The sequence below is a fragment of the Gallus gallus genome, chromosome 4, assembly GCF_016699485.2.
Source record: "Gallus gallus isolate bGalGal1 chromosome 4, bGalGal1.mat.broiler.GRCg7b, whole genome shotgun sequence".
NCBI classification, from domain to species: Eukaryota; Metazoa; Chordata; class Aves; order Galliformes; family Phasianidae; genus Gallus; species Gallus gallus.
The window spans coordinates 38745197-38771901 of record NC_052535.1 but is presented as its reverse complement, the minus strand read 5'-3'; the positions used below and the strand labels follow the sequence as shown (position 1 = coordinate 38771901).

The 26705-nt window shown below is 37.4% G+C and overlaps 1 protein-coding gene across 1 annotated transcript in view; it reads right to left on the bottom strand.

Moving 5' to 3' along the window:
- Window positions 1–25715, bottom strand: part of TACR3 (tachykinin receptor 3) — a 28591-nt gene extending 2876 nt beyond the window's left edge. Inside the window, exons 1-4 of the mRNA NM_001318454.2 lie at window positions 24969–25715; window positions 10011–10199; window positions 8515–8665; window positions 761–957 (exon numbers count right to left, since the gene is read on the bottom strand). Of these exons, the coding sequence (NP_001305383.1) occupies window positions 761–957; window positions 8515–8665; window positions 10011–10199; window positions 24969–25435 (1004 nt within the window). The 5' untranslated portion in view covers window positions 25436–25715. The remainder of the gene's footprint in view (window positions 1–760; window positions 958–8514; window positions 8666–10010; window positions 10200–24968) is intronic.
- Between the last annotated feature and the right edge of the window lie 990 nt (window positions 25716–26705).

Below are 26705 nucleotides of genomic sequence, written 5' to 3'. Positions count from 1 at the left end.
ATTGTCCTTAATGGTTTCTATTCAGTAAGGCTAGAAGAAACACTGAACAATAGGACAGCTACGATGTTGCTTGGTTAGATTCTGGTCCTTCAGGATGAAATGACGAACAGGAGTTGGTTTTGCAGACCAGTAGTCTCGAATTGCCAAACACCCATAACATTCAATAAGGTCTATGCCTTTTGAAATTGCGAACATAATAGTACCTGACTTTTTGTGCATCACCATCAAGCAGTACTGTAATATAGTACATAGTAACAGAAATATAAATGTCTGTTTTATTAGCCTGCTACAGACCTCAGAGTTTAGTAGAAATCTAATGTTTACGTATAAAATACGCAGTAAATAGCATTTTGTTATATCCTTCCAGAATTGCAAATAAATTTGTTTACAGTGTGGAAGTGAACAAACAGATTGTACTGTACTTCACAAGTAACTTTCATTATTTCTTTACATTGCAATGTTTTTGCAAGACAAAAAATAGAGCACTGCGATAGATGTCAAATTTAGCAGTTGAAAACAGAAAACATTGGTCTCTAAATACTGAATTTTCCTCCGAAACTTCATTTAGACCAACTTATCTACTGGAAACGTGCACTTGGTTCTTTAGGTTTGGACCTGATAGGAATCCAAAGGAAGATTTTTTTTTTTCTCCCCAGTGACTGAAAACTGTTGAAGTGAAAATGATTTCTTTTACCACATTTAAGCCATTTATTTTCTCACCAAATACATACATTTCGACTGTTTTGTAACTGGTTCTTACCTCCTATTAAGGCAGCAGTAGATAATGGGATTGTACATGGTAGAACTCATGGCAAGCCAAAAACTGGCCAAATAGATTTGCTGAATGTATTTCCACCGGTTTAATTGTTGATAGATCCCAGTAACTATGAAGTAAGTGTGGTAGGGCAGCCAACAGATGGCAAATGTCATCACAACCACAATCATCATTTTTACCACCTGAAGGAAAGAGATAAGAATTCTATTTTATTATAGATAAAAAAAAACCAAAAAACTATTATTTATCTTCAGTTAACTCTTATATTTTTATATTTCTTATTTCTTCCTTTCCTTAGATAAAATAATAGGAAAAGTTTATCTGACATTATCTGTATTAATTATTACAGTAAATGTATTTTCTTACTTATATTTGGCTGTCTAAAATATTACTTGATTCCATGCTAAGATCCTTTTTAGGTTACTGGTTGTTTCGTTTAAGCACCATACTGTGGCCTTTATTGACCTTGGTGTCATTTTCTGTTGTGGTCCTCAAGTATACTCCTTGTTCCCAATTAGTAGATGTGATTTATGTAAACAGTTGGTTGTAGGAAATGAACAACTGTAGCATCCTCCTTAATTTTGGAGGCTAACAATTTCCTTGGCTGGTGCTCACTACTTGTTGCATTGTAACAATGTATCAGCTTCCACAGTTTCTGTTAAGTAGGAATGAAGAATAGCTCTGTTTTGTGCATGACACACATGAGGAAAAGTCGTTGTATTAAGTTTTCACTACTTCTTCCTCTTTTCAGCTTTGCCAACTGCTAGCCCAGCTACTATTTCCAGTGCGATGTGTCACAGTCACACAGCAGATTATCTTTCTATAAATATAATAAAACCAGTCATGAGAGGACTGTGCTGAGCATCCTCTTGTTCATTTGTACTGTGAATACTGTGGAATATCAGAGATTGCTCTCAACAGTTGCTATTATTTCTCTGTACAAGGCAAGGTTTTCTGCTGTTAACAGGTTTGTCAGAAGAAAACAACCAACCAACCAACCAGAGACCTGAAATTTCCTATGCCTACATGTCCTTGGTTGATATACTTAGAAAATATCAGCTATCACAGTTAAATCCGTTTACACGATTATCATGATACTATTCTTATCATCTTGTTGCAAACATAAAGCAATTTAATATCTGGCATCAATTTATAAGCTTCTCTGCAGGCTGAGTCTGTATTGTGCAAGATAAGAATGTTCGTTATTGCTGATAACTTTTGCATTTTTAAGTGATGATTGATGCATATTTACCTTTGTCCACACACAAAATTACATTTATAGTTGTTTTTTTTTTTCCAAAGTGCTTTTCATCAGGTAGCTGTAAGTCATTGCAGAAGGAAGATGAGTGTTTCTATAAAGGAAGGCAATACACCAAAGCATAGTATCGCTTTCATCTTCTTTGAGCATGTATCTGTATGTCTTTATCTAGGCATGTATAGATGTATATGGGACTATCTGTGAGGATAAAGATGCCAGGATTACTATTATTATTTTGAGAAGGGAAGAGGGTATGAGTGTACATGACTAGACATTTCTGGACTAAATTATATATCTGAAATGGTGTCATGAAAATACACTGTTAGGTCACAGTCTTAATGCATTAAATGGGATGTCTCTTCTACTCCTTTAGATATAATTCCAGTATTCTTGTGGAATTCCTACGCCTTGCACCTGTTGTGTGTGTTAGATAGAAGACCTAATTCCATGGCTTTACCACAATCCTGGTCTCTTTGCAAATCAGTGCACTGATTCACAGGTGCACTTCATTTGCTTCTGCAATTTTATATCTGATTGGAATCATTCGTATTCCTTCAATACTGCCCAGGGATTCTTTAATTTCAGAACAGCTGAAAATTTAATTACTTGCCTTGACATTTAATCAACAGTCTTGCAGTATCCTTTGTGCACGTGAAATTATTCTAAGAATTATTTGACATTGGGAAACCTTAGATACAAAACGGAAGTTATTGAGGCATGATTTTTGTCTCCATTTTTTTTTTTTCCTTAAAAAAATAGACAAAAAATAACCACTGCACACCACACTCATCTTCACTGGCGGTAAAACCAGCAAAAATAAAATTAAAATAAAAATATTCTCCTTTCAGATCAGCCTGTATCAATCTGAGCTTCACTGAAGTGAATGATAATACACTGATATATGTATGTTTAGGAGAAGACTTGCATTGGGATTACCTTATTCTGTAAAGTTTTCCTTCCTAGAAGAAAGAAGTGCTCTTTTTTTTTCAAGCAAGAAAGGACATTTTAAAGAGTTCTTTATGTTAAAGTCTAAGTTAAGTTGCTGTTATTTTGAGTATTTATAGTACGATGCACTTATTGACATATTGCCTAAGGAGAATATAAGTGAGATGTTACAAGTCTGTGTGGCGTAAAATTGTTTGAAACACAGGGAATTGACAGTTGAATTTGAAGTAAACCACAAAAGCTGTAAGAGAAACAAAAAGCCCTTTTCTGTCCTCCCTGATGGGCTAAGAATGTGTGTGTGTTTGCAGAAATGATGCAGAAGAACAGGAGGAATATGAAAGAAGGCAATGATTTGCAGATTCTTTCAGAAACAGGCATACCCGCTGTGCAGGACAGTGCCTCACAGTTGGTAGCTGTGGTTCTTGTCCATCCCCTTGGTCTTTCCAAGCAGTATTATGTTTCAGCTCTTGGTGATATCAATGCTATGAGCAGGAGCAGTCTTCCAGGTCTGCAAACCCAGGGCACCCTGATTTCACTTAGTATGTATCCTGATGAGTGAATGCCAGTAAACAAGCTTAGTTAGGGCAAAGGGAAAATAAATGAAATGGGTGTGTACGAATTAGCTGCAAAAGTACAATTGTCTTTATACTGCGATTATTCACAAAAAAATAATCTCAAAGGGCTCTTTCATACTTCACAGATGAACTTGCAAAGTGAGCCTTAACTTTTTGTTTGTGAGGAGTATTTAGGCCTGTGGTTCTGACACCATGAACAGTAGGAAACATCACTGAAGTAAGCAAACCAGAAAATGCCTGAATTCAGTTGTTCCTTGAGTCTATCTCCTGCCACTGTTGCACAGCGGGGATTTCCAAAACATGTGATGGCAATGGGTGCCACCAAACAGTGTTCTGGTGGTACCGAGTCCCCCTCGTACTTTGTTCAACCACTCCTTGTGTACTGTAGGCAGCATGGCTGAAGGAAGGGGGCGTCTTTCTGTTCCAGGACTTCTACTTTCTGTTAATTTTGGTTGCACTCAGTCTCTCAGCCATTGTGCGACCTCTATGAAAGTCTTGAGTCTAGATTTGGAATGCAACAGAAAATCAAAGTGTTTTCTATTTTTATTTTCATCAACATGTTCTTCCAATAGTGACATACTTCTGCCTATGTCTAAGAAAAGCCCTGTCTGTAAAAATGAACAAAAACCCATTTTTTAGAGTTGCCTGTTCCTTTAAATCCTTCCCTTCTGAGTAAGAAGCATGCTTTCATTAATAAATGTTATGTAATGAGAACAAACTATGTTTAAAAGAGCAAAAAACCCAGAAGTTTATTAGAGTTGGAATTCGTATGTTTGTCTGTGTTGTGAAACATCAGAAATGGTACAAGTGGGGGGAAAAAAAGAGCTAATAGATCCTATTGCACTCAGAAACAGCAACAAATACGTTCTTTTCTCCAGTTTTTACTTTGCATGAAAAGTAGCTAGAAAAAAATGAGTCTGAGATGCAGCATTGAAAATAACTCTTGTGAGATTAAGAAGGTTCAGATGCTGTAGAGGGAGGTGGGCAAGAACAATTCACTTTACAACACATTGATTTGCCATTAGTACCTAAGACTTAAGACAGGAAAGCATTTCCTTTTCAATTTCCTTTGCAACTCTTTGTTGCTTAAGTCATCTTTGATACTGCTGCTTCTATAAGGTCAGTGACTTGGCTTCTGATTTCTTTTGCAGTTTCAGATTCTATAACATCATTGATTTCCAAACTTCTACTTATTCCTGGGTTACATAGATGTAAATGAGAAGCACAGCAAATAATTTAACAACCCATTTCATGTAAGAACGTCTTCGTTTGTCCACTCACTGATATTATTTATTCACAAATACAGCTTAAACATTATTCAGAGATAATCTCTGGGGAGTCTTAATGTGTTGGGTGTTTTTTTTTTTTTTTCCTGCTCTATGCTCTTTTGAAAGATGTAAAATTCCAAACTGACACCGCACAACTGGTTTCCCCAACACATTAGCATGCAAACAGTAAACCCTCATCCCAGCCTTGGGGACATACATGGCATTTATGCACTGAACATCAAAGAGAAGGGAACACTTACATTTTTTGCTTTTCTGCAACACTTATTTGGAGTAAGATATCTATCTTTTGAAAGAAAATTGTCTTGTTTTGCCAACTCTGTATAAACCTTAGGTGCTCATAATTTGTTCCTTTAGGTACGCTTTACACTCCTTCTTTTTACATGCTTTAAGCTGCTTTCTGACTGCTTTTGTTGAGCACTTCTTAGCTCTTGCATTTTAGGCTACGTTGACCAACAGTTCTTCAATCAGTTTATCCATTACATTCATGAATCTGTAAGTCTGAATCATTTCACTCCTTAGTTTCCTTCTCTCTAAACTGAGAAGTCTGAGCCATTTTAGTCTCTTATCAGAACTACATCTCTTGACAAAGAAAATAATGGATTAGTTTGTTTTACAGTGCATGATTATTCCTTCTTATGCATTAATTAAAGTTGGAAGAGGGATTGGAATGTAAGGTTAGATAGAGAAAAGGAACTGGGGAGACAACATCTGAGGGTAAGTCTAAGTGTTATTAAGTGGGTAGGTCCCTGACACATGTGATCTATGAAAGAAAAGGGTAAAGAAAATGAAGAGGAAGTGTGGTTCAAATGCTGGAGTGTAGATTTTGTTTTGTAACAGAAAGTTACTGAGAACAGATTGAGATCTGAAGCCACTGGTCTAATGCTTATCCCTGAACTGACAGATTATATGGAAAGTAGATGATCTGTTTCTGTCATGAAATAACCTTCTCTCAAAAAGTTTCCTCACACCACTATTCTCAGCCACTCCTGAATTTCTAAAAACATCGGGTCTTTGACCCTTGAGTATACTAAGTATGATTTTGTGTTGTCCAACCTATAGTGTGTACAATGAAATTCTTTCAATTCTTTATTCTTTGAGGTTGCTTTCAGAATAATTCAGGGTGCATCATATTGTTGGATATACCAACTGATGAGAATATCTACTATCAAATTTCTCAAGCTTGAAATCTTTTCTTGCCAATTATTGTTTCTTTAAAAGGTCTTACATCAATTGTTCACTAGTTTCTTAACACTAAATTCCATTTCAAACAGCCTTAATCAGACATGCTTTGCTTGACATGATACATGCTGCCTACTGTTATTGTTCTCCTTCATAGTAAGCACAACCAATATATTCTTTCCTTGTACCGAGATAGTTGCATACTAAATAGCAGGAAAATCAGATGGTTTCTTTGTTTGAATAAGGAAAAAATAATAGTTGTGTTACCAGAAGCTGACTGAGAGATAGTTTTATCTGGATTCTAGTCTATTAGTTTATCATTGTGACTGAATGATTATGATTCATCTTTCGAAAGATAAATCATTTCATAAATCTTGTTGGAGAGTGCAGCAGCAGAACTGAAGATCTGTCATGGAGCTCTGTCAGTTAAGTCACTGATGAAGTTACAAATGTGTCTGCACAAAGTGGATGCCCATTTTTGCATGTGTTGAAGACATGAAGTGCTCTCACATTTAAAATGCTTTAATCAAGGATTCCTTTTCTTGCATATATCTAGAGTGCTGTTTTTAAACTATTCGAGTGATTTAATTGAACTCTTCATAGCATACAGTAGAAGCCAGCTTTTCTCTTTAGAGACCTTTAATGTGTATGAAATAAGGTGTTTACTTTACTCAATTATTATAAGATCTCCTGGTTTTCCAAGTTACTGCTTTAAATATTTTTTTCCATACTTGCTTTTGCAAACTGAATCAGTTATACAAGGTGATATTTCACTTTGTCTTCACCCACACATGCTTCCTGGAATATTTCTTCCTTTTTTCTAAGGCTGGAAAGACTTTATTGATAATAACCCAGTTAACTGACCAGCAAAAACAATTCCTGCTTACGTTCTGCAGGAAAGAACATCTTGTAACTTTGAACATATACCTTTGGGTAAGAAACAACATGCACAGTGAAGACTGTAATAATAAAGTGGGACATTTGATGGATAACGTTAAAGACTGAAATGCTGTTTTTGAAACGCTTTCAGTATTTCTGGAAATGAATCCAATAATTTAACCTGGGGCAGATAATCAAAGCATATTGATTACTTTTCCATTATTTCCTCTTAGTTCACATTCCAGAATATCTTAGAGCTATTACAATACCATAGTGGTCAAAATATACTCACTTCCTTAAGAGAAGCTAACGTTGCCCTCCTAAAAGAGGTACATGAAGCCCCCCAAAAAGCCACCTACCTCTGGTGTCATAGGAAACACTGAATGTCATACTGTGAAGACGTCTGGGCTTATCTGCCATTCTGACAACTGAAACTTGATACAGAGGCTTTTATGTTTGTCTCCCACAAGTCTGAAGAAATATGAGTGAGAAAATCCTAATCTTTCCTTTTGTATATCCTTTGCCATAACAACTGTTATTGTGTAGTACCTCTGAAAAAACACTTTTCGTATTCTTGGCAGCATCCGGAAGGAAATGGAAACATCAGTATTCCCCAGTATTTGCACAAGATTTCCTGTTGTCACAGTAACTAACAAAATGCACTCTGCTAATGCTGCAACATGGTAGCAGATACCACTCCTGTTCAAACACTTGAGGTATCAGGAAGCAAAGGGAGCAGTTGAAAATGTGGTCGTCATTGTAAATGAGACTCAAGGCATGCGTTACGTTTTTTGCAAATCCTAAGAGCTAAATGCACTTCTGTGTTTAAAAAAACAAATGAACAAACAAAAAATACCCACAGGTGTCAGAAATACAAAGCAGAGTGGCTTGCTTAATATTTTTTCTGCATTTGGTGCTTTAAAAATACTTCTCCTGTGCAGCTAAGAAAAAGTTAAAGGAAAACTTCACGGCGTTGAAACATAATGAAAAGTGAACTGGAAACAGTAAAATGTTCAGGTCTTGTCTGCAGCCTGCAGTCCTGTTAGACTGCGCAATACTTACAGTCAAATACTTTCAAAGAAAATGACTGGAATAAATAGTTTGATGTATTTGTCACCAGAAGATATTGTTATAAAACCTAAAGCATTCAGTACTAACAGACTGATCATCTCAAAGATTCATGGTCCCTAATCTACTAAAATTTGCAATGAGATTCACTTGTTTTTTTTTCAGTAGAGCGAGAATCTGACCCATGAGAAGTTAATGGTTTGCCAGCCCGGTTGTTCACAACTCATTTATTTTAAGTCTATAAAGGCTAAATCAATTTCCTGATATCAGACGCACTTACTAGGCACTATATATGGAATAAAAAGTTAAAGTCCAAATATTGTCTTTATGTAATGAAGAACAGTGAAGTTAGAATAAATAAATAAATACAACAAACCAGCTGGTGAACTTAAGAGAAAACTTGTCTTTTTCAAAAAACTGAAGTCAGTCTCATTACACTGATTTCAAATGCCTTTGTGCTTCTGAAAGAGAATACCACAATACTTGGCAGTACAATTATAGGTGATGTTATTAAGATTCACTTAGTGAGGTTTAATGGAACAGTACCTTTCTCTTAGCTTTGAGCTGCTCGTGATATTTGTCCGATGTGTCACCTGGTATTTCTCCTCCCCAGAGGGTAATTCCCACTACAGAATAAGTGATGCCCATGACAAGCAGTGGAAAACAGTAGACCAGCACAATCACAATGACATGATACCTGCAATGAAAAAGCATTAAGCTCGTAAGTGCTTTCAGAACCAATGGAATGGGCTGCTGGAAGGAGAGTGCTATTGTTAGGAGAAGCGTGCTTTATACTGATAGGCTTCGTGCTTTCACTGTCCTTTTCAAAAAATCTTGAATTTCACTGCATATTTATTTACATTTTAATGCAAGAGCTTTATGGGATCTTTAGCTGTGATCTTGAACTTGTTCTAGTAAAATTAAGAATGACTCTATAATAATACTGATTGATGACTTCAGAATGAGGTATCATTGTCCATAACTAGCTAAACTGGTTTATTACACAGTCGAGTATCCTAAGGGCAAGCTAAGGGTTTTGAGTTCTAATCTGGACCATAAATGAAAGTAGAAAACCTGTATTTAAATACTGTCTATATGCAAAGGCATCCTTTGTATTTGTACTTCATATGGCCCCTCTGTTGGCGATGTGCAACATAATCATCTCTGACAATGTGAGCGCTGGGGGAAAAAAAAAAAAAGATAACTTATTTTGCCTCCTGCTAGATCCTTGTAAAATGTCATCATCACATAAAGTCCCAGTGAATGATCAGTAAAGAATTCCCAGCTGTCACTGAGAGTGACCTTACTGCCCTTAAAATAAAATACCTGTGGATGGCTCCTACAGTGATAAAAATTATATATGATCAGAGCCTCTTTCACCTGCCTGAAGGAAGGCAAAAGGTCAAATTTGATGCTGTATGGTTATGCACGTTTTCAACCTTGGACACAGAGTTCATCTTAAATACCAATGAGGATCTGAACGGGGAAATAACGTGTATATGGCTAGATAACCACTTATTCCTGATTATACTAGAGGAACAAACAAGATACATCCAATTTAATTGGCTGTAGCTTTACGTTTTCAGAACATGGAAGGAATTACAGTTTTCTTATTGTAGCTCATACCTGAGATATGTAGTTGTGACAGTGTAACAGGATGAAGTGGAGAAACCCAATCCTTTTTGAGTAGAAACAGAGAAAAAAATCTGACTGTGACAAGGAGAGGCTGGAAATACTGTTTTACTCATCAGGATAAACTATAAGCTTATAGTTTTGAATTGTATATGCTGTTCCCATTTCTGACCAACCCTGTCTATATAGAAGTAGCCGTCTTAAGTGAAGCAGTGATAGTAAACATTGCAGCATGGAATGAAAACCTCTCATAGAAGAGAATTGTTTTCTTCCAGTCACCATTTAAATGCACTATCTTCCAAGCTTAGCAATTCTGCTTTGAATTTCTCAGTGCTGTTAGTTATTTTGTGTGTAGTATCCATTTCAAGTGTAGACATCACCATGCACAAGTTCAAAAGAAAACTGCTTACGTAAAATGCTGTTTTGGACCTCCTGGCCATGCTACATAGCAAAGAGTTCTCCCAGGCATCACCTTGGTTATAGAGTAGAGGCACTGGGGAAAGGCCAACAGGAAAGCCAAAATCCATATGCTCCCAATGACCACCTTGGTAGCAGTTGCAGAGAGCCTGGGTTTCAAGGGATCAATAATGGCCATGTACCTGCATAAGAAAGCAAAAACCTGTACATAAGAAATCTTCAGAGATTTGCATGCATCTAGAATCAGCCACAGGTTGGGTCTGAGAGGATAAAAACAGATAATTGTCTTTCTGGAGTTCTAATGGCACAACCTGGTTGAAGAGCAACAAGGCATCTGGAACTGTTATTACTCTGCTACATAATACAGGATATATCTCTAATTAACAGTTAAGCTCTAAGGATTATTAGAAATCTGTCCAATAGCTACATGAACCTGATAAATTACCATGCATTTTGTTCAGTAGGCATTAATTGACTTCAGATCATTGGTCAAAGATTCTGCAGCTGCAACCTGTTCAGGAAGGAATCGTACAAGCTTTGCCTCAGTTAATGGAGAAATATGTGCATAAAGCATGAAAACACCTCTTTTGCTTTCTCAGTTCCTGTGTTCTTGGAAGGGATAGCATTATTCTTACTGCCCTGTAATTGTATTGGCAATCCATGTATACTGATCATATTAGAACAACTTGCATCAAATAATTGAAAAGATTACTCTAAGTAATTACAATTTAAAGGCTTAGAAAAGAGAGCAACAGGAAGGCATCAAGACAAACAGTAAGAGAAAAACACATCTTGTTTTCTGCCTTCTGTTATCTGAACACATGCAAGGAACTAGGGAGACCTAGAAAGCTTGTTTTACACATTCCGTGTCCCAAACTTCACATTTTTTACATTTTCTTATCATGCTACTGCGTTGATTTTTAGACTAACTCCTAAATCAGTATCTTTTCCACCAGTTTCCTTGTCACTCTATTTTGTTTCATTTGTCAATGACCAAGTAAAGACCTTCAAAATCCTTAACTGTTTTGGTTAAATAGGAACACTGTTTCTAGTTGCTTCCACTGTTAGTTGGAATGCTCTTAAGTATCAACTAGAATAACTTTTAAAGGCATTTTTGTTCTTCTCTAAAACCAGTGAAATAGTATCTCTTTTTACACATATGCTGATGGAGCGTACTGGATAGCTAACTACATGCCCTTTGATATGACATCCTCATGCTTTCTAATGCTTTTCTAAGAAAGAAATATTTTTTACAGTAATGTTTTGCTCCAGATACAACCAAAAGCATGCTAGAAAATTCTTAGATTCAAGATTAAAATGCAGTTCTATTTGCAAGTGAGTGTAGGAGATGACAGGTGAGCAATTTAAATCAGCAAATCTACATGGAATTATTCAGTGTATCTGTGCTTATTCGGGAGACTAAAAATCTCTTTTTTGGCCATTGGTAGCGCTGACATTCTACACTGTGATTCTGAAATGAAAATTAAAAGTGATGTTGTAAGAAGCTTCTCAGGAGTAACTGGAGCAAGAAAAAATAAACTAACAATTCTGAACTATTGTTCAATGGTTTTGTTCTGCTTTTTGTTTTCAAATTGTATGAAAAAAATCTGGAACAGACAGGAAACTGTGATGAATATGAAAATCAGCTTGAATTTTCTACTACTGACAGTTTTACAGACTTTTTGGAGTATACCTGGATTCATTTCGTCAGTTGGTTATCATTTACAGAAGTTAATACCAATTCTGGAAGAAACTAACTCATTGCCAAAGAATAATCACAGCCTGTATGTTTCTACTGTCTTTCACATTGTGTTTAGTTATCTGATCATCTTTGACAAGATTATTGGAGTATCTCAGTGGTTTTCTAATGGTCGTCTTGTTTGTGACTTTGTTTTCATTGTAGGTTTCCAGTCTACAAACCTCATGAGTGTGTTATTGTCCCTGTTTCAGGTTTTAAATGCAGTGAGAAAATCAAACCACAGCTGTTCCTGCCTACAGACATTGAGAAAATTTTTTCATCACTTTCCAATACTACTTCTATCGTTGAGACATTTATACCTCCCAAAGAAATTGCAGTAAGTAAAAGATGTACTATGGTTCCTCATCTGCTCTTTCTCTACATTTGTATCTCATACAAAGATGGATTGAGACAGATCCATAGATTATTTTTCTGAATGGAAAATTACATAGGCAGTTATAGGCATTGTATGGCGATACTGTGTCCTGAAGACATCACATAGTGTGGATAAAAACCACTTGCTCTCTAAGCACTTGTAGATTTTATGCTATTGTTGAGACTTTAGGTATTGGTGTGGGAATTAAAAGTTATAATACCAATTTACACTTGCAGATAATGAGGGTAGTTAAGTAAAGATGAATTAGTACATCCCCTTCCCAAGTGATGTTTATATGTGATTATTGTTATTTTTCTCATCTATGTTAGTCTTTCGGGCATTCATAGATCATAAAATTTTCAAAGCTATTCATGTTGTTTACTTTTGGTATCATCATTTTGGTTTTAGATCATGAAAACCTTTCTTATGGTGTTGGTTGACTGCATGAGTCTGTATACTTCCAAATCCATACAGTTTGCTAGATTTTTAACCAGACTTCGAATTGAAGTCTATTAAAACCATCAGAGAAGCTGACGTTGATTTGAATCAATCTTGGTTTTGGATGATAGTTCTGATTTAGTGCTGTTAGGAGAGTAGCACTTCTTTAAAACAAAAGACGGTATGATTTGTTACATCAAACACTGAGGACTTGCCCAAGAGGTTTAGATACAGACATTAGCTAGGAGACAATAATAACATTTCTAATACAAATGTTCCTCATAAACAAATTGTGCAAGTAATCTCTTGCTTCTACAGTTACCTGAAATGGCAAACAAACTTCAGTGAAGATATTCTACTTCATGAAAATTTCATACTTCAGAGATGCATAATTATAGTTTCAATATTTGTTTTAGCAAAAAATACCCCTCGTAATTGATGGTCAACCGCAAACCAAAGTCAGTCCAACATCTGCCATCACTGTGGCAGCCCTTTGTAGCATTAGCAATGCTAATACCTTAAAACATCTAAATGCTGTCAGAAATAGAGAGTGATCTAAAGCAATTTCAGTTCTGAATCATCATTTTCCATATCTGGATTTTCAAGCCTATTTTTGCGTTGCTTTTATTGTGTCCAGATATTTTGCCATTTCGCCCACAGGGTAATTGATTTCCCTCTCTTTTACCTATTGTTTTTTTTTTGTTTTGTTTGGGTTTTTTTTGTGTGTGTGTGTGTGTTTTTTGTTTGTTTGTTTGTTTGTTTTCCACCTGGAGCCAGAGCTTTTGGTATTACATATCTACTATGAAATAATTCTATTCTAGTGTTGGGTATAGCAGACCACATGAAAATATACTTTAGTTGGACTGTTACCCCTGTTACCCTCTACCCCCAAGTTCTGTTCTCCAAGGAGTAAGTACAACTTGGACAATGAAGATAACTTTGTAATCATGAGTCCTGACTTTCAAATTGATCTGCCTTGAGGATGGGTTGCCCTATACTGTCCAAAGTGCTGGATGTACTGGTAGTATTTGATAACCCATAAACAAGTCATCATTTTCATATGCTTGTGGGAGTCTTAAGGTATCTCCTCTTAGGCTGAAACAATTTCTTTCAATTTTTAGTTTTCTTCAGATTGTAACACTGACATTACTTTATGTGCTACTGTCAGATTTTTATTGCATTCACATTATTCTTATTCCCTGTTACATTATTCTTATTCCCAATAGGTACCAGCAATATTTCTCTTTGCTTAAGATAAAATTCTGTTGTTATATCTCCCTGTCTGGTGCCTGCCCTTTAAAGTGGTGGATTGTTTGTGTGAAATGACTCATACCGCTGTGCTAATGGAAATATTAACTGTTGGCTATCTGAATGAAGTGTTCCAAAGAACAAGGATCCCTTCCTTTAAAAACAACAACAACAACAAACCCAGCTGCAGCTACTTGTCTTCGTTGCTGTAACTTTAGTGATGAGCCAGCTACTGGCTTTTGCAGAAAACGGGTTACAGAAGCATAACAGTCAATCATTCTATCAAATGAAACAGGAGGGAGATGTTGAAGCCTTGAATATTCTCTCAATAGTGCCTTTGTGCAGGACAGACTTCGCTGACAAGAGAGTATTGACAGCTCTCTGTTACTGAGCCTTTGACAACAAAACTGTTTTATTCTAATTTGCCAGTACACTAACAGTTACAATTAAGTATCTAACATATTCCCTGAGTTGCTTTTCTTAGAAACAAAATTGCTTAATGAACACGCTGAGCTATTGCTTTGTAGCTGCAATTGTTACACTCCTTCAAATTTTGTCATACAAGTTCGGTAGTATTTTCCTAGGGAAATCGTTCTTGCTGTAAACAAGGACAGTGAAAAATGTAGAACTACAGTTACAGTTTGAAAACCATCTCAGTAGCCATCTCTGGGTATTAATCTCGGTAGCCAAAGGATACCAGGAGCCCTTTCCACGCTGTTGGAACTTTTCACACTGTTGGACTTTTCACACTGAATGCTGACATTCGTGAAGGAGGCTTCTCCACTCTTGCCTATAATTTTGGTGGCTGATGATGTTACCTTACCATTACTGGTAGTAAAGGTTGTTAGGTGTTTGTCTTCTAAAGGAGTGGTTGTTGCTTTTTAACTGTCACTTGCCTTTGCATTCTGTCCTTTTTGTCCTGAGTGTTTCCACCAGGAACGAGAGTTCCTGTTAGCACAGGCTACAGGTGCCACGCTTGGTTATTGCTTAGAAAATCAGTGAAGGTAAGGTGGCTAAATGTGGTGTAACATGTATGCATGGTGCAGGGTATTGCATCTCTACAGTCCAAATACCTGTGGCTTTTTCCTTGGTGTAGCTATGTCATTAAGGCTCATTTCCATACTCTGTATAGTTACATACATTTTTTATGACAAAATGCTAGTTACAGAAGGGAACATCAGACATACCCTCTGAAGTGAAAGGTACTGTTTAAGGTCTACTAGAAAGAGCACTGTGTGAGCAGGGCAGAAATAAAAGGGAGAATGGAGAGATACAAGATCTGGAGAAGAAGCCAAGTAATTGAGGTTGGGAAGAGGCTTCTGAATGCTAATTAATAGGAATGAAAAAGTGAAATAAGAATGAAAGAAAATTAGTAAGCGGAGAAGCAAAGAACTTGGGTTGGGAAAAGACACTAAGATGATAGGCACTTGAGCTGAATGAAGATTTATGATGACTACAAGCAACTTGTTACACTGGTGAAACAAGTTGTGTAGCCACACAAACATGATTCAGCGGGGTGCTGTGCCAATTTGCTTAGCAGTCATTTGATGTCTGTTGTTCAGTCAGTCCCTGGGCTCGATAAATGGGACTCTCTGCTAAACAAAGGCTCTGAAATCTCACTGAGGTCTTCAGTTTCAGGATTGGACTTCTGATGCTTTTTCAGTCCAGGAGGAGTAAGTGATGATGCCACAGATACCATGTTCCACACAGCAAAGAGGGGAAGCCAAATCTGAAGTACGTGTGAACTGAGAAGGCTTATTATACTCATTTATCACAACAAGCAAAAACCACGAGTGCCCTAACCAACATAAACCCTAACACTTGCAAGGCAATTATAAAATGGAATATGCCCTTTTAGAAATCTAAGGACGTAAAAATGTGCAGGTAGAGATTCAAGCCAACACCTGCAAGAATGTGAATTATTCAACATCTGAACTGTGTTGTGAGTGTACATATTATTCTAGTGAATTTTTAGGTAGCACTAGAATCACTAGCATATAATGTTCAGTTTGCTGTGATCACACTATATCCCACTGACATTTCTTTCTTCCAACTGTGACTTGTGTTAGTCTTTGTCCCTAGCTAATTACTATGGAAGTCAGCAAGAGTCATTCCATTGAACATAATAAGAATCAGTCAGGCTGCAAAATATACTAGCTGGTTCATCATGATGTGCTTGCTGCAGTGCTTTTTTAGACTGTTTTCTTATCTGCTGAGGTTACAATAGATCAAGTTTCCTTCTGATCTGCTCCATTTAGCTGAAGTCCACAGTTTACTGCTTGATACTTGTTTCTTGGATCCATCAAATAATAATAAAAAAATAACACCTTGTTTTCTCTGAAACCATAACAGAGACAATCCTCATTTGACTAACACCGGTGAACTCTTTAAGTCACTGTTTATAACAACAGTTAATCTTGTAGCTCTCTGATAAAAGTGTCCGAAGTTTATGTCTTATTGTTCTGACAATAGAAAAGGTAAAAACAAATCCTAATTTAGCCTTTCTGTAAGGCGATATGCAGTGGTTAATACAGGCAGGAAAATCTTCATCTTTTAACACATTATTTAGAAAATTGTTGCAGAAATACTTAGGACATTGGAAAAAAGCTGTGCTCAAAATTGGATCCTACAGATGCCCATCTGGAGGCACAGTTGGAACCCTTTAATTATCCTAAGTGATTTGTTTCACCTGTTTACAGTGTGTTTATAAAATCAAATGGAGAAAAAAGTAATCAATTCAGGGCCAAATTATGACGGGAAATTGGGGTTGAACAAAGGAAGAGTCTGAGAGAAAATCATAATGCTTGCATATAAGTGTCTTGTCAGCTGCAGAAAGCAGAGTGCACTTCCTTCATGAGTACACAGATGCTGTTACTCCCTGAAAATAGAAGCTGGTTTTGAAACTTTATCTCCTAGTACTGCGTGGAGTCAGGTGGTATTTAAGAGACTTTGTTGGGGAAATTACAATGATTCCCTGCCCCTTACTTACAACATAGTTGTGAAAAATCCTATTAAATGTCTCTCTAAGGTGGGCACAGTATACTAAAGGAGGCAGAATGAACTGTGAGATTTTAGAGGCATTTTTTGATTGATGAAAAACAAGTGTTCAACTTCTATATTGTCTTTTGTCTACTTAGTAGAACGCTCAGTCCTTTCTTGTGCAACGAATCTGTTTTCGTTCATTTAGGCTGATTTTCTCTGAAGGAAGCATGGCTATGGGAATCTTTTAGGACTGTTTCTGACTGTTGAATGAGACTGCTTTTTTGTGGTCAAAAGGATCTGCAGTGAGCGATGTTGCTATTATGCAGTTTTCACCTTGAAACGAACAGCATAAAGAAAGAGCATATGACAATGTGATAGGAAAACAAAAACATTGTACAGTTGAGAGGTCAGTGATTGTTCCCTGAGGGGATGAGTTGGCCTTGGTTTATCCAAAGGCACATGTGCTACTCTTGGGGAATGGCTGACTTGGTCTGGGTTAGAGGTATCGTTGTGATTTTTGCTAAATCAGGACTAATGTCCAGAGCTTTGCTTTTCACCACCTCTTATTAGACAATTTAAAACAGAAATATTGAAATTCTGCAGTATGGCTGAAGTCTCATAAATTATGCAGTGTTTTCTACTTGAGAAACATTTCAGTTGGCAGCATTGAGCTAGATTTTTATAACTGTGTCATTGATTTTACAAAAGGTGTACTATACTTATGCATATTAATAGAAAAGAGCTAAGCATTTTCTTTGGTCGGTCTCATAGATAAGTGAACTGACTTCCCCTGACAGAATGGCTTCTGTTTCTCCTGTTCTTTGGAGTGAGTCCAGATGGCTATCTAGGACCAATCCCTATGCAAAATCTGAAAAAACTGCTCCATCTGCACAGCCTACAACCCATTCTGTTCTTGCCTACATTTCTGATACTGCTATCTGAATGGCTCTCTTTTTTTTTCTTGCCAGGATAAATACCTAGGGCAAATATTGAGCTAGATAGTTTATTCCTTTCTCCAGTTATAGGTCTGACAGTTCACTGTGCCAGACCATAGGAAGTTAGTTAACACCTTGGATCATTAACTGGCTATAGCAATTTGGTAATGAATAACCATTTGTTATACGTTAAAGTTTAATTATTTCAGTGCAAGGTATGAAAAGGACGCCTTACTTCACAATAGTAAAACGTATAGACCTATTACAGCTGCTTATGCATGAATGTAAGTTCTTTGTGATAAGAAGCTTTCTGCTTTACATTAAGATGACTTCTGCTGCCTAATACCAAAGGGAAACTGCAAATCATTCACAGATCCCATCAAAATCAGGGGCTTTTCAGGTGGCCAGCAAAAATTATCCTCAGGTAATTTCTTTCTCACGCTTAGAATTGATTTAGAGGCCAATGATAAATATTTGACTCAGTCTGTTTTAAAACAGGACACTGAGTTTAATACCTGGTTTACCCAAATCTGAGGTTTACTCGAGCTCTCGTCTAGTAAGCTGCATTTGTTCTGAAATAACATAGTTTTAGCTAAACGCAAATATTGTAAATGATACACATGTGTGTCTTGTTTGGAGAAAACATCGGAAATACATGCCTATAGATAATAATATTCTAGGAAAAGAAAAACAACACTAAAAACGAAACCCTCAACTGTATATGGAAAAGCACTGCAGAATATATACTTTAGTAAACTACAAATGCATCTTTTAATAGTTTCCTATTAAGCTACAGATAAGGGCACTGAGAAAATGTATTGAAGTCTGGGACACTGTCTGAAATGAACTTGTTCATTCGAACATATAATTTGAACTTGTCAGATGTTTGTTCATGCCTTGGATGCAAAGACCTGGGATTAGTCAGTTGCTGCTCTAAGTGTTGCTTTTACTCCTGGGCTCATCAACCTCATTGTTTTCACTGCATCTTTTGAAAGCAGCTTACCAAATGAAGTATTTACTCAATGCAAAAATAATAATAATTAAAAAAAAGCAGTGATGACTATATTTATTCCCAGAATGTCTCAGTATGTTATCAGTAATGTAACTCTGACAATAATTTTTATAAAAAACCCTGGGATTCTGTATAGTTGCTAGATCATTATGAGCTTATACAACAGCAAGAAATGGGTTATTTTTCTCGTCTCTGACAGCCTGAATCCTGTAGCTTATTGGACCAGGATATTCTGCAGAATATTTCACCTCTTTTCTCAGAAAAAAAGAAAGAGAATCATCAAACCAAGAAAATCATTTCAGGGCCCCAGGCCATGTGGTGAACTTAGAAATGACATTTCTAAACAGAGTCTTTTATGATTCACCTCTTGATTTTTGATCACTTAATGCTCTTCTGCTCAACATTTTCTCTCAGTTTCTGAGGACTAATATTTTTAGAGAGCAGACTAGTTACTGGAATCCAGAAATATCACACGATTCATCTTGAAATATACATTTTTGGAACACAGAGAATGGAGAAGGGATTTCCCATTTAGATCCTACTGTTTGTCTGGCAAAGTAGTAATAGTAAAAATAGAAATAATGGTGATAATTTTCAGAGCTTATCTTTGCACTTTTCTTTCCATGATATATCTTCATCAGGGCTGATACAATGCTATAAAGTCATCCATTGGTTTGGAAAAAAAAAGCTGTATTGAACTTTAGTCTGGGGAAAAAGTAGATGGTTTTTTCCTCTACAGTTATGAGATATCAGAGGGAGATAAATTTAATCAACAATCAAATGTGAAAAAAAATGATGATGCAAACTGAAACATACAAAAAACAGACTAGTGAAGTTACAGAAGTTCATTTCACCCATCTTTGGGTGAGCATGATCCTAAATATAAGGGAGAAACTGTGTGTGTGTGGGGGGGGGTGGGGGATACCACTTGTAAAGCACAAGAAAGCTGTAAAGAAACTAACCTTACTTTTGTTTTTCTCACTTCTGTGTTCATCTCTCTCTCCCTTATCTTCAGTGCAAATTCTATTTTCTTGTCTCTGTACATGAAAATCATTTAATTTGAGACAGAGTTTGCAGGAAGTGAGAGGCCAAAGGCTGCAGTTCCATTAGGGCTGAGCTCTGTGCAGGCAGTGGCAGCCCGCTGGGTAATATAGTTTTTTACTACATAGTGGTAAGCCAAGTCCAAAAAACTTGATACTATGGCCATGTTCAAGTTCTGTTACCAATACAAGCACTGGTATATGTGGCATCTACTGATGCTACTACCGTACGACTGCAATATGTGGTCATACCCTCTGTGTTCCACAATGAATCATATGTTTATACCTTGTTATACAAGCTTGTTATTGAAGACAATTAGAATACCTATGACTATGTAGAGGAATTATTAATAACAATTGGTCATTGAGCAATGTTACCAAAAGGTAGAAAACTGACCTGTGAATATGTGTACTTCTGTGGATATATTAGAAGTCTAAGAAACAGAGTGGGAAACAAGAGCGACAAGTTTACATAAGGATGTTGGTGAAATAAGCATACTCGAGTTAGGAAACTAGGTATTAGGAACATAGCATTGTAATATTACGGTTCATTAACAAAAGAGATTAGAGGGTACAAGAAGAGTAATAAAACTTTATTTAAAATATAGTTTAAAATCAAATTAGATAAAACAAATGTATTTATAAACAATATAGAATGTTATGGTTTAAAGCTCCAAGTGTGACTCTGAAAAAGTAAACTTTGGGGTTATACACTCAGCTAATGCACAGTAATAATGCTGACATGCCAGAGGAAATTAGGTTACGAGGGAAGCTAACGCAATAATAATAGAAGATAACAGTAACTTTGCTGTACACATAAAATAAAGGTTTGGACAATATTAATGACTCCTCTGTGGAGCATCTAAAAGGAGAAACACAAAGTAGACATGACTTAAGGAAGCTTATTAAAAAGAAGTGAGAAGGGTTACCAGAAGAGAGTGGGGACAGTGGTAAGAATCAGTCATAGTCTGAAACACAGAGATCCTCTAACTACCCAGTGTTTTATTAGCGAAGGTTGGGTTAATTTGGGTTTTGATGGGAGTTCAGCAATGTGAGCACTCTCTGGGTGAGTGCTCAGAAATGAGTGCTACTGCACCTTACTCTCAGCTCTACTTTTAATAGCTTTTTCTTCCTAAAATGCAGTTGCAAGTACAATTCTGTGGAACAACAACAAAAAAAAAGAGGGCAGTGCATTCTATCAGATGGACCGAAAGGGGGAAAAGATAAAGTTATTATTGAAATGGGACTTTGACACACAGAGTTAAGAAAAATGGTGATTTACTTTGATAAGCTTCTGATCTGTGGGACTATCATTATTAATGGTTCACCAAGGCTGCAAATTTTTAAAAATCCAGAATTTATGTGAACACCACCTGTAAAGGAAGTGGAATCTGATATTTAAAAGTTTAGGTCAAATTCATGGCTTTCTCCTTCTTTTCCTAATAATTTGTAACAAAAAGTTACTTAGGACTTTTCTCTGATGTGAGCACACCATTTTGATACTATAGAGTTGACCTTGTGTTGAGCAGCAGTAATGCAGAATTTCCATGTATTTATATTTGTATGATCTATTGGCATATATGTAAATCATTCTTTTGAATTACTTTTGCATATAAAGAAATCGAATACCTAAGTAATAGTTCTTCAAACAGTAGAAGTTTGTATATATACTAGGAAGAAGTTGTAAGACATGAATTGGATCAGCAACTACTCACTGTTACTGTTGGAACACCTTGTTTAATTGCATAGCAGTTGCTTTTACAAATAGTTAAACTTAATGAAATAAAGGAAGCATTATGGAATAGCTGAGAGAACAATAATTGAGGAAGTAATTCTGTAGATATGCTAATAACAGGAAAAATGTTCTACTGATGGCATGATATTTTATGCTGTATTGCTATGGCTTCAAACTTCTGCTTTAACCCTCAGATACCTGCAGAGAGTTTCTAGGTTTACACACAGAACTGGTCCTGTAATGAGACTACCTTGGGATTGGACATGAAAAGTCACTGCACACAAACCACTCTTTCCTGCATGCTAAGAACTACTAGGAAGAGACAGTAGGTCTTCAATGACCAGATCAAGATGTCCAAAATTGCATGGACAGACAATAGTTAATACACATGACCCTTTAGGATCATGCACTAGCCCAAGGCAAGGACATTTTGCCTCCAGAACCATTTAGTTCATCTTAGGAGTGTTTCATGGGTTTGTTCCCACAAGCTAAAGAAACTATAGTGAGCTCTGGAAGTGAGATAAGTGTGGTACTGTGCAGCTCTGGGCATAGGCTACAGGAATAAAAGAATACCTGTGAAGCAGTGCAGTACAGAATCTCTGCTGCATCTGCCACTTGAGCTGGCTTGTTCAAAGCTGCCTGTGGCTGTTTGCAGTACACTGCAAGCAGCCTGAACAGAAGAAAGAGGAAAAAGATCACCAAGAAGGAATAGTCAGAAACATGGATAAATCCACACATTTGAGCCTATGGTCAATGGCCAGGTGGCCATACATTGAACGGGATAGTAATCTTGGATACTTTCATCCTCAGCTCCAGAGCCAGCACACCCCACAGCTGGAACTGCCTACTCCACAGAAGTCTGTGTAAGTCCAGCTATTTCACAGTGCACACATCCTAGACAGTATGGTCTACAGAAACCCCATGCACAAAATCAGATGTGAAAGGAAGATAGTACTGCCCATGACCACGACCCTTCAGTTTTTTGAGATGTTACATTTCCTGTTGCAAAATCATCCAGCATGAGCCCATTCTTTAACTCAGTTGCTTACTGAGTTAAGCAACTCAGTAGCTTAACCGTAATCAATGGCTTTTTTTTTTTTTTTTTTAATGAACTTAAACATATAACAATGAGTTTACTGGGTTAAAACTAAAGCACAGTCTCCCGTCTGAAGTGCTGGCTGAACTTTTGCAGAAAACAAATAAAAATCAGTGTTTAAAAAAAATGTCCACCCAGCTAATCTATGCTATAGATCAGGGCAGACTATACATTCAATGAAATTTTTCAGGATTCACTTCTAACTATCAGTTTTCCTCTTGACTCTGCAGAGAGGTGGCCAGAAAATGGTTAAAGGTGCTCAACACATCAGATGTTATTTGATATAAAAGGAAAAGGAATGGCAGTGTGAATCAGAAAGGAGTGACAGACTGCTTTTCTGTTAGCTTTAAACGATGCTCCTTTAGTACCAAAGAGACCTCACTTAAAACAAGATTGTAGAGTTATTGTTTTTCCCTTTGTTCCCTCAGAGGGCTGAAGGAAGAGGGGAATTGCAATTCCCTTGTGCGTTTTTGACACACACACACACACACACAAAAAATGGACTAGAGGGAGCAGCAGCAGGAACTAACTCATTACTGAGCACCAAGTGTTTCACGCTGCTAAAGCAAGGAAAACATTCCAATGCATTTATATCTGACTACTGTGTTTTTAACAGTCAGTGTGGAGCAGAAAAGCATCCTTCCTTTTCCCAAGGAACTGCATATATAAAACATCCTGACCTTCATTTTCAGTTTCTTAGCATATTTAGGAACTTTCAGGATAGTTCCGATCCTATGTATCTGTGGATATCTTTGTCAGAAAAATGAAAAAGCCTTCCTCAGAATGTCCTAGGAACTTGGCTCAGCTGTAGCTAACCTGAACTGAGCTAAGCTGTGGCTTAGTTGTAGCTAACCTGAACTGGCAATGCAAGAATCTTTGCCTGGTTAAAGACAGTATCACTGGCTTTATGCTACCTCTCCTTTATGGGAAGTAACAGTTGGGAACAGGATGCATCACTGGCAGGAGGAAAGAGCTCTGATCTCCTCCTGTCTTTCCCTATCCAAAGAGCAAAGAGGTAGAGGAGCTGCTAAGACTCCAATTTCCTCTTGCACTTCCAAGTTTACAGAAAAAAAATTCTCAATTCTCGGCATTTGTATGAGAATGCCACCCAAAACCCGCAATTAGTACAGCCAACAGAAAATCATTTCCTTGTTCACAGCACCGAGAACATTGCAGCAGCATATTTCCATCTTTTCACCTGGAATCAAGTAATTCCTAAAGTTTAAGAAGATTGATTGCACCTTACAAAATCTGAACTACTAAAAGTGCTGCAGCTGTGCCACATCGATACATGCAAGAGGCATAACATGATTTTAGTATGTGGAAAGGAGTTTTGTGACTAATTTCACTGCACTGCTAATAGGAAAAAAAAAATAATGAAGAGAGGTTTGAAATACAAAGCAAGCTGCTTTTCAGAATGACAATCCAGGGAAGTGTTGGTTTTCTGAAGCGTGTGTTAAGTTAGCTTGCCAGTACAGCACATGTGAAAATGATCATAAAGAAAGGAGCATTTCCAGTGGGAGAATCACAGCACCTTCTGAGAAAAATGATCCATTAAGCATCTATGCTGGAAATCTGACAACTACATCTCCCCCTGTGCTCTACAGAGACTACAGCTGTCCTATTCAATTACTGTCAAGGGCGCAAAGGTAAAGTTTTTCCCTGTCCTGTTTTCTTTCAGTCTCAGATGCTGCTTTGCTGCAAGTAATCAGGAAAAAAAACACACAATCAAGCATTTTGAATCCACGTTCTTACCAGAGCTCCGGGTATGCACAGATGGCAACCTAAATAGTCTCATTAGTTAAAATCAGGAGGAACCAGGCAGCTCAGCTTTTTTGTGAGAAGAGCTATGAAAAACAGCCTGAAGTGATTTCTGAGGAGGAAAATGCTTCTGCCAGCTGCAGAAATACAAAGAGGAGGGAAATTTGAAATGCTCTCCCTTTGCATGAAATCTCTACAACTCCTCTTTGACATGAATTAGATGGCAGTGGCTGAGGGACAGGTGTTGTTTTTGCAGGTGGGGAAAGCAAAACCCTGAGCAATGACTGCTGTCACAGGATTATTACTAGAAGATAGAGCACAAAGAGCAGCTGGAGCAAGAGAGAGGGAGTGTTTGTTGTAAGAGAAAGCAAGAGAGTAAAACAAAAGAAAGGCCGAAGGAGAAAGACCAAAGACAGAGGAAAAAACAGTGTGTTACAGAGAGACCTTGAAGAAGCACAGAAGAGCACAATCGATGAACTATTGAGGACTCTGCCTCTCATCACTTTAATGGTGTTTTGTTTGGATATTTATTTCAGCGGTGAAGTCTGATCTAAATCGCTCACCCCTGTGCTTTATCTCTCTTTTCTCACCTGTCTACAGCAATCGCTGTCATGGAGTAGATGCTGGCGAAGACAGCTGTGATGGGGAAGAAGTTGTGGAAACGGCAGTAAGCCTCTCCAAAATACCACTCGCTGTGCAGTGCATAGATGAAGTTGATGAGGGTATTGAAAGCAGCCATGGAGGCATCAGAGAAGGCCAAGTTCACCAGGAAGTAATTGGTCACGGTCCTCATGCGCTTATGAGCCAGGATGATCCAGATGACAATGAGATTTCCAAAAATAGCCACTGCCACCACACCGCCATATGCCAGAGACCACAAGGCGATGCGCCAGGAGGGCTGCACAAACTGGTTGGAGAAGTTGGCTGCAACAGGGGTAGAAGCATTTCCAGCTGGGACTCCCAACGCCTGTCCCCAGGGGTCGCCTGCTGCAGCAAGGCTCATGTTCCACCTGCTGCTCATGCTCACATTCCAGTTGGCTGCGGAGACAGAATTCATCTCGGATGGTCCTCTCCTTTCTTCAGGGAATATCTCTCCCACCTCCCTCTCCCTACCCTCCAGAATCCCCCTAAAAAGATAAGAAGAGGAAAGAAGGAAAAAAGGAAGTTAGGCAGCACAGCAAGAACTGGGAAGGAGAGAGCTGTCAGAGAAAGCTTTGTCTGTGCTGATCAAACTGTTAGAAATGCTGTACTAGCTAAATCAGAAGAGCCATCTCTGGGTAAATTGTTTCATTCCTCCTCTGTGCAGCCACCTCTTGCTTTTGGTTTTGCTGAAGGAGAATAGGACTGGGAGCTAAGGCACATTTTATAGGCTTATGAGTTGTCAGCGTCATGAAGGGAGTGGAGTGATAAGCTCAATCGGCTGGTAAGACAACACCTCTTTCTCTCTGCTCTCTCTCCTCCCCTTTTATTTCATTCATTGTCAACAGCAAGCACTTTCAGGAGCTGTGGAGAGCACCATGAGGAATATGAATTCCTCTCTCATTTCTGTTGAGATTTGTTTTATATTGCCTTTCTTTAGGTTTTATTATTGCACATCCTTTGTAAATAGCCTTTTTGCCCTGTCTGTGCAGAGGTTAATTAGCTGGCTTATTTGAATGTCCAAAAGACCAAGACTGCTTTTTTATTAAAATTCTTTCCAGATCTGCTTCTCTGCTACTATCTTTTCATTTTGTGCATGCTTTCCTTTTAATCATTCTGTTACCTACAGATTTGTAATAGTGATCTCTTTCAGGTAAAGAAATATGTCTTGTTGCTCTCTAATTTCACTTCTCAGTCTGAAATATGCAATTAGCATCACCAAACACTTATAAAACTAAAATGTGGCTACGTTTTCCTTACAGTGTTTATATTGGTTCCTGCAGATCCATTTGCATATTCAGCAGAGACTGCTGAAACATTATACAGCCCTAAATATAGATGTACTTATATATGGGTAAAATACTAGCGGTTTGTTTTCTTTGAATGTTTGAAAAAAAATGCATATTTTGACTTGTTTTTACTTATTTGCATTTATTTCACACTTAGTACTATTATTATTCTGAGCAAATGATTTTTAGATCCAGTGATTTCTATATTGGTAAAAAAAAGGTAAATGAGCAAATGGAACTCTTCGTGTTTTCACATCCAAGAAATCAGTTTTCTTTTTAATATTTCACCAATAGCTGGCATAGAGATTGCATGCTTTGTGCAAGGGTTGACTGCAAGGGACTTCAACTAGCAGATCTTTGCTAGTCAATTGGCTGCAGTCTTCAGGGAGAAAATGTGTT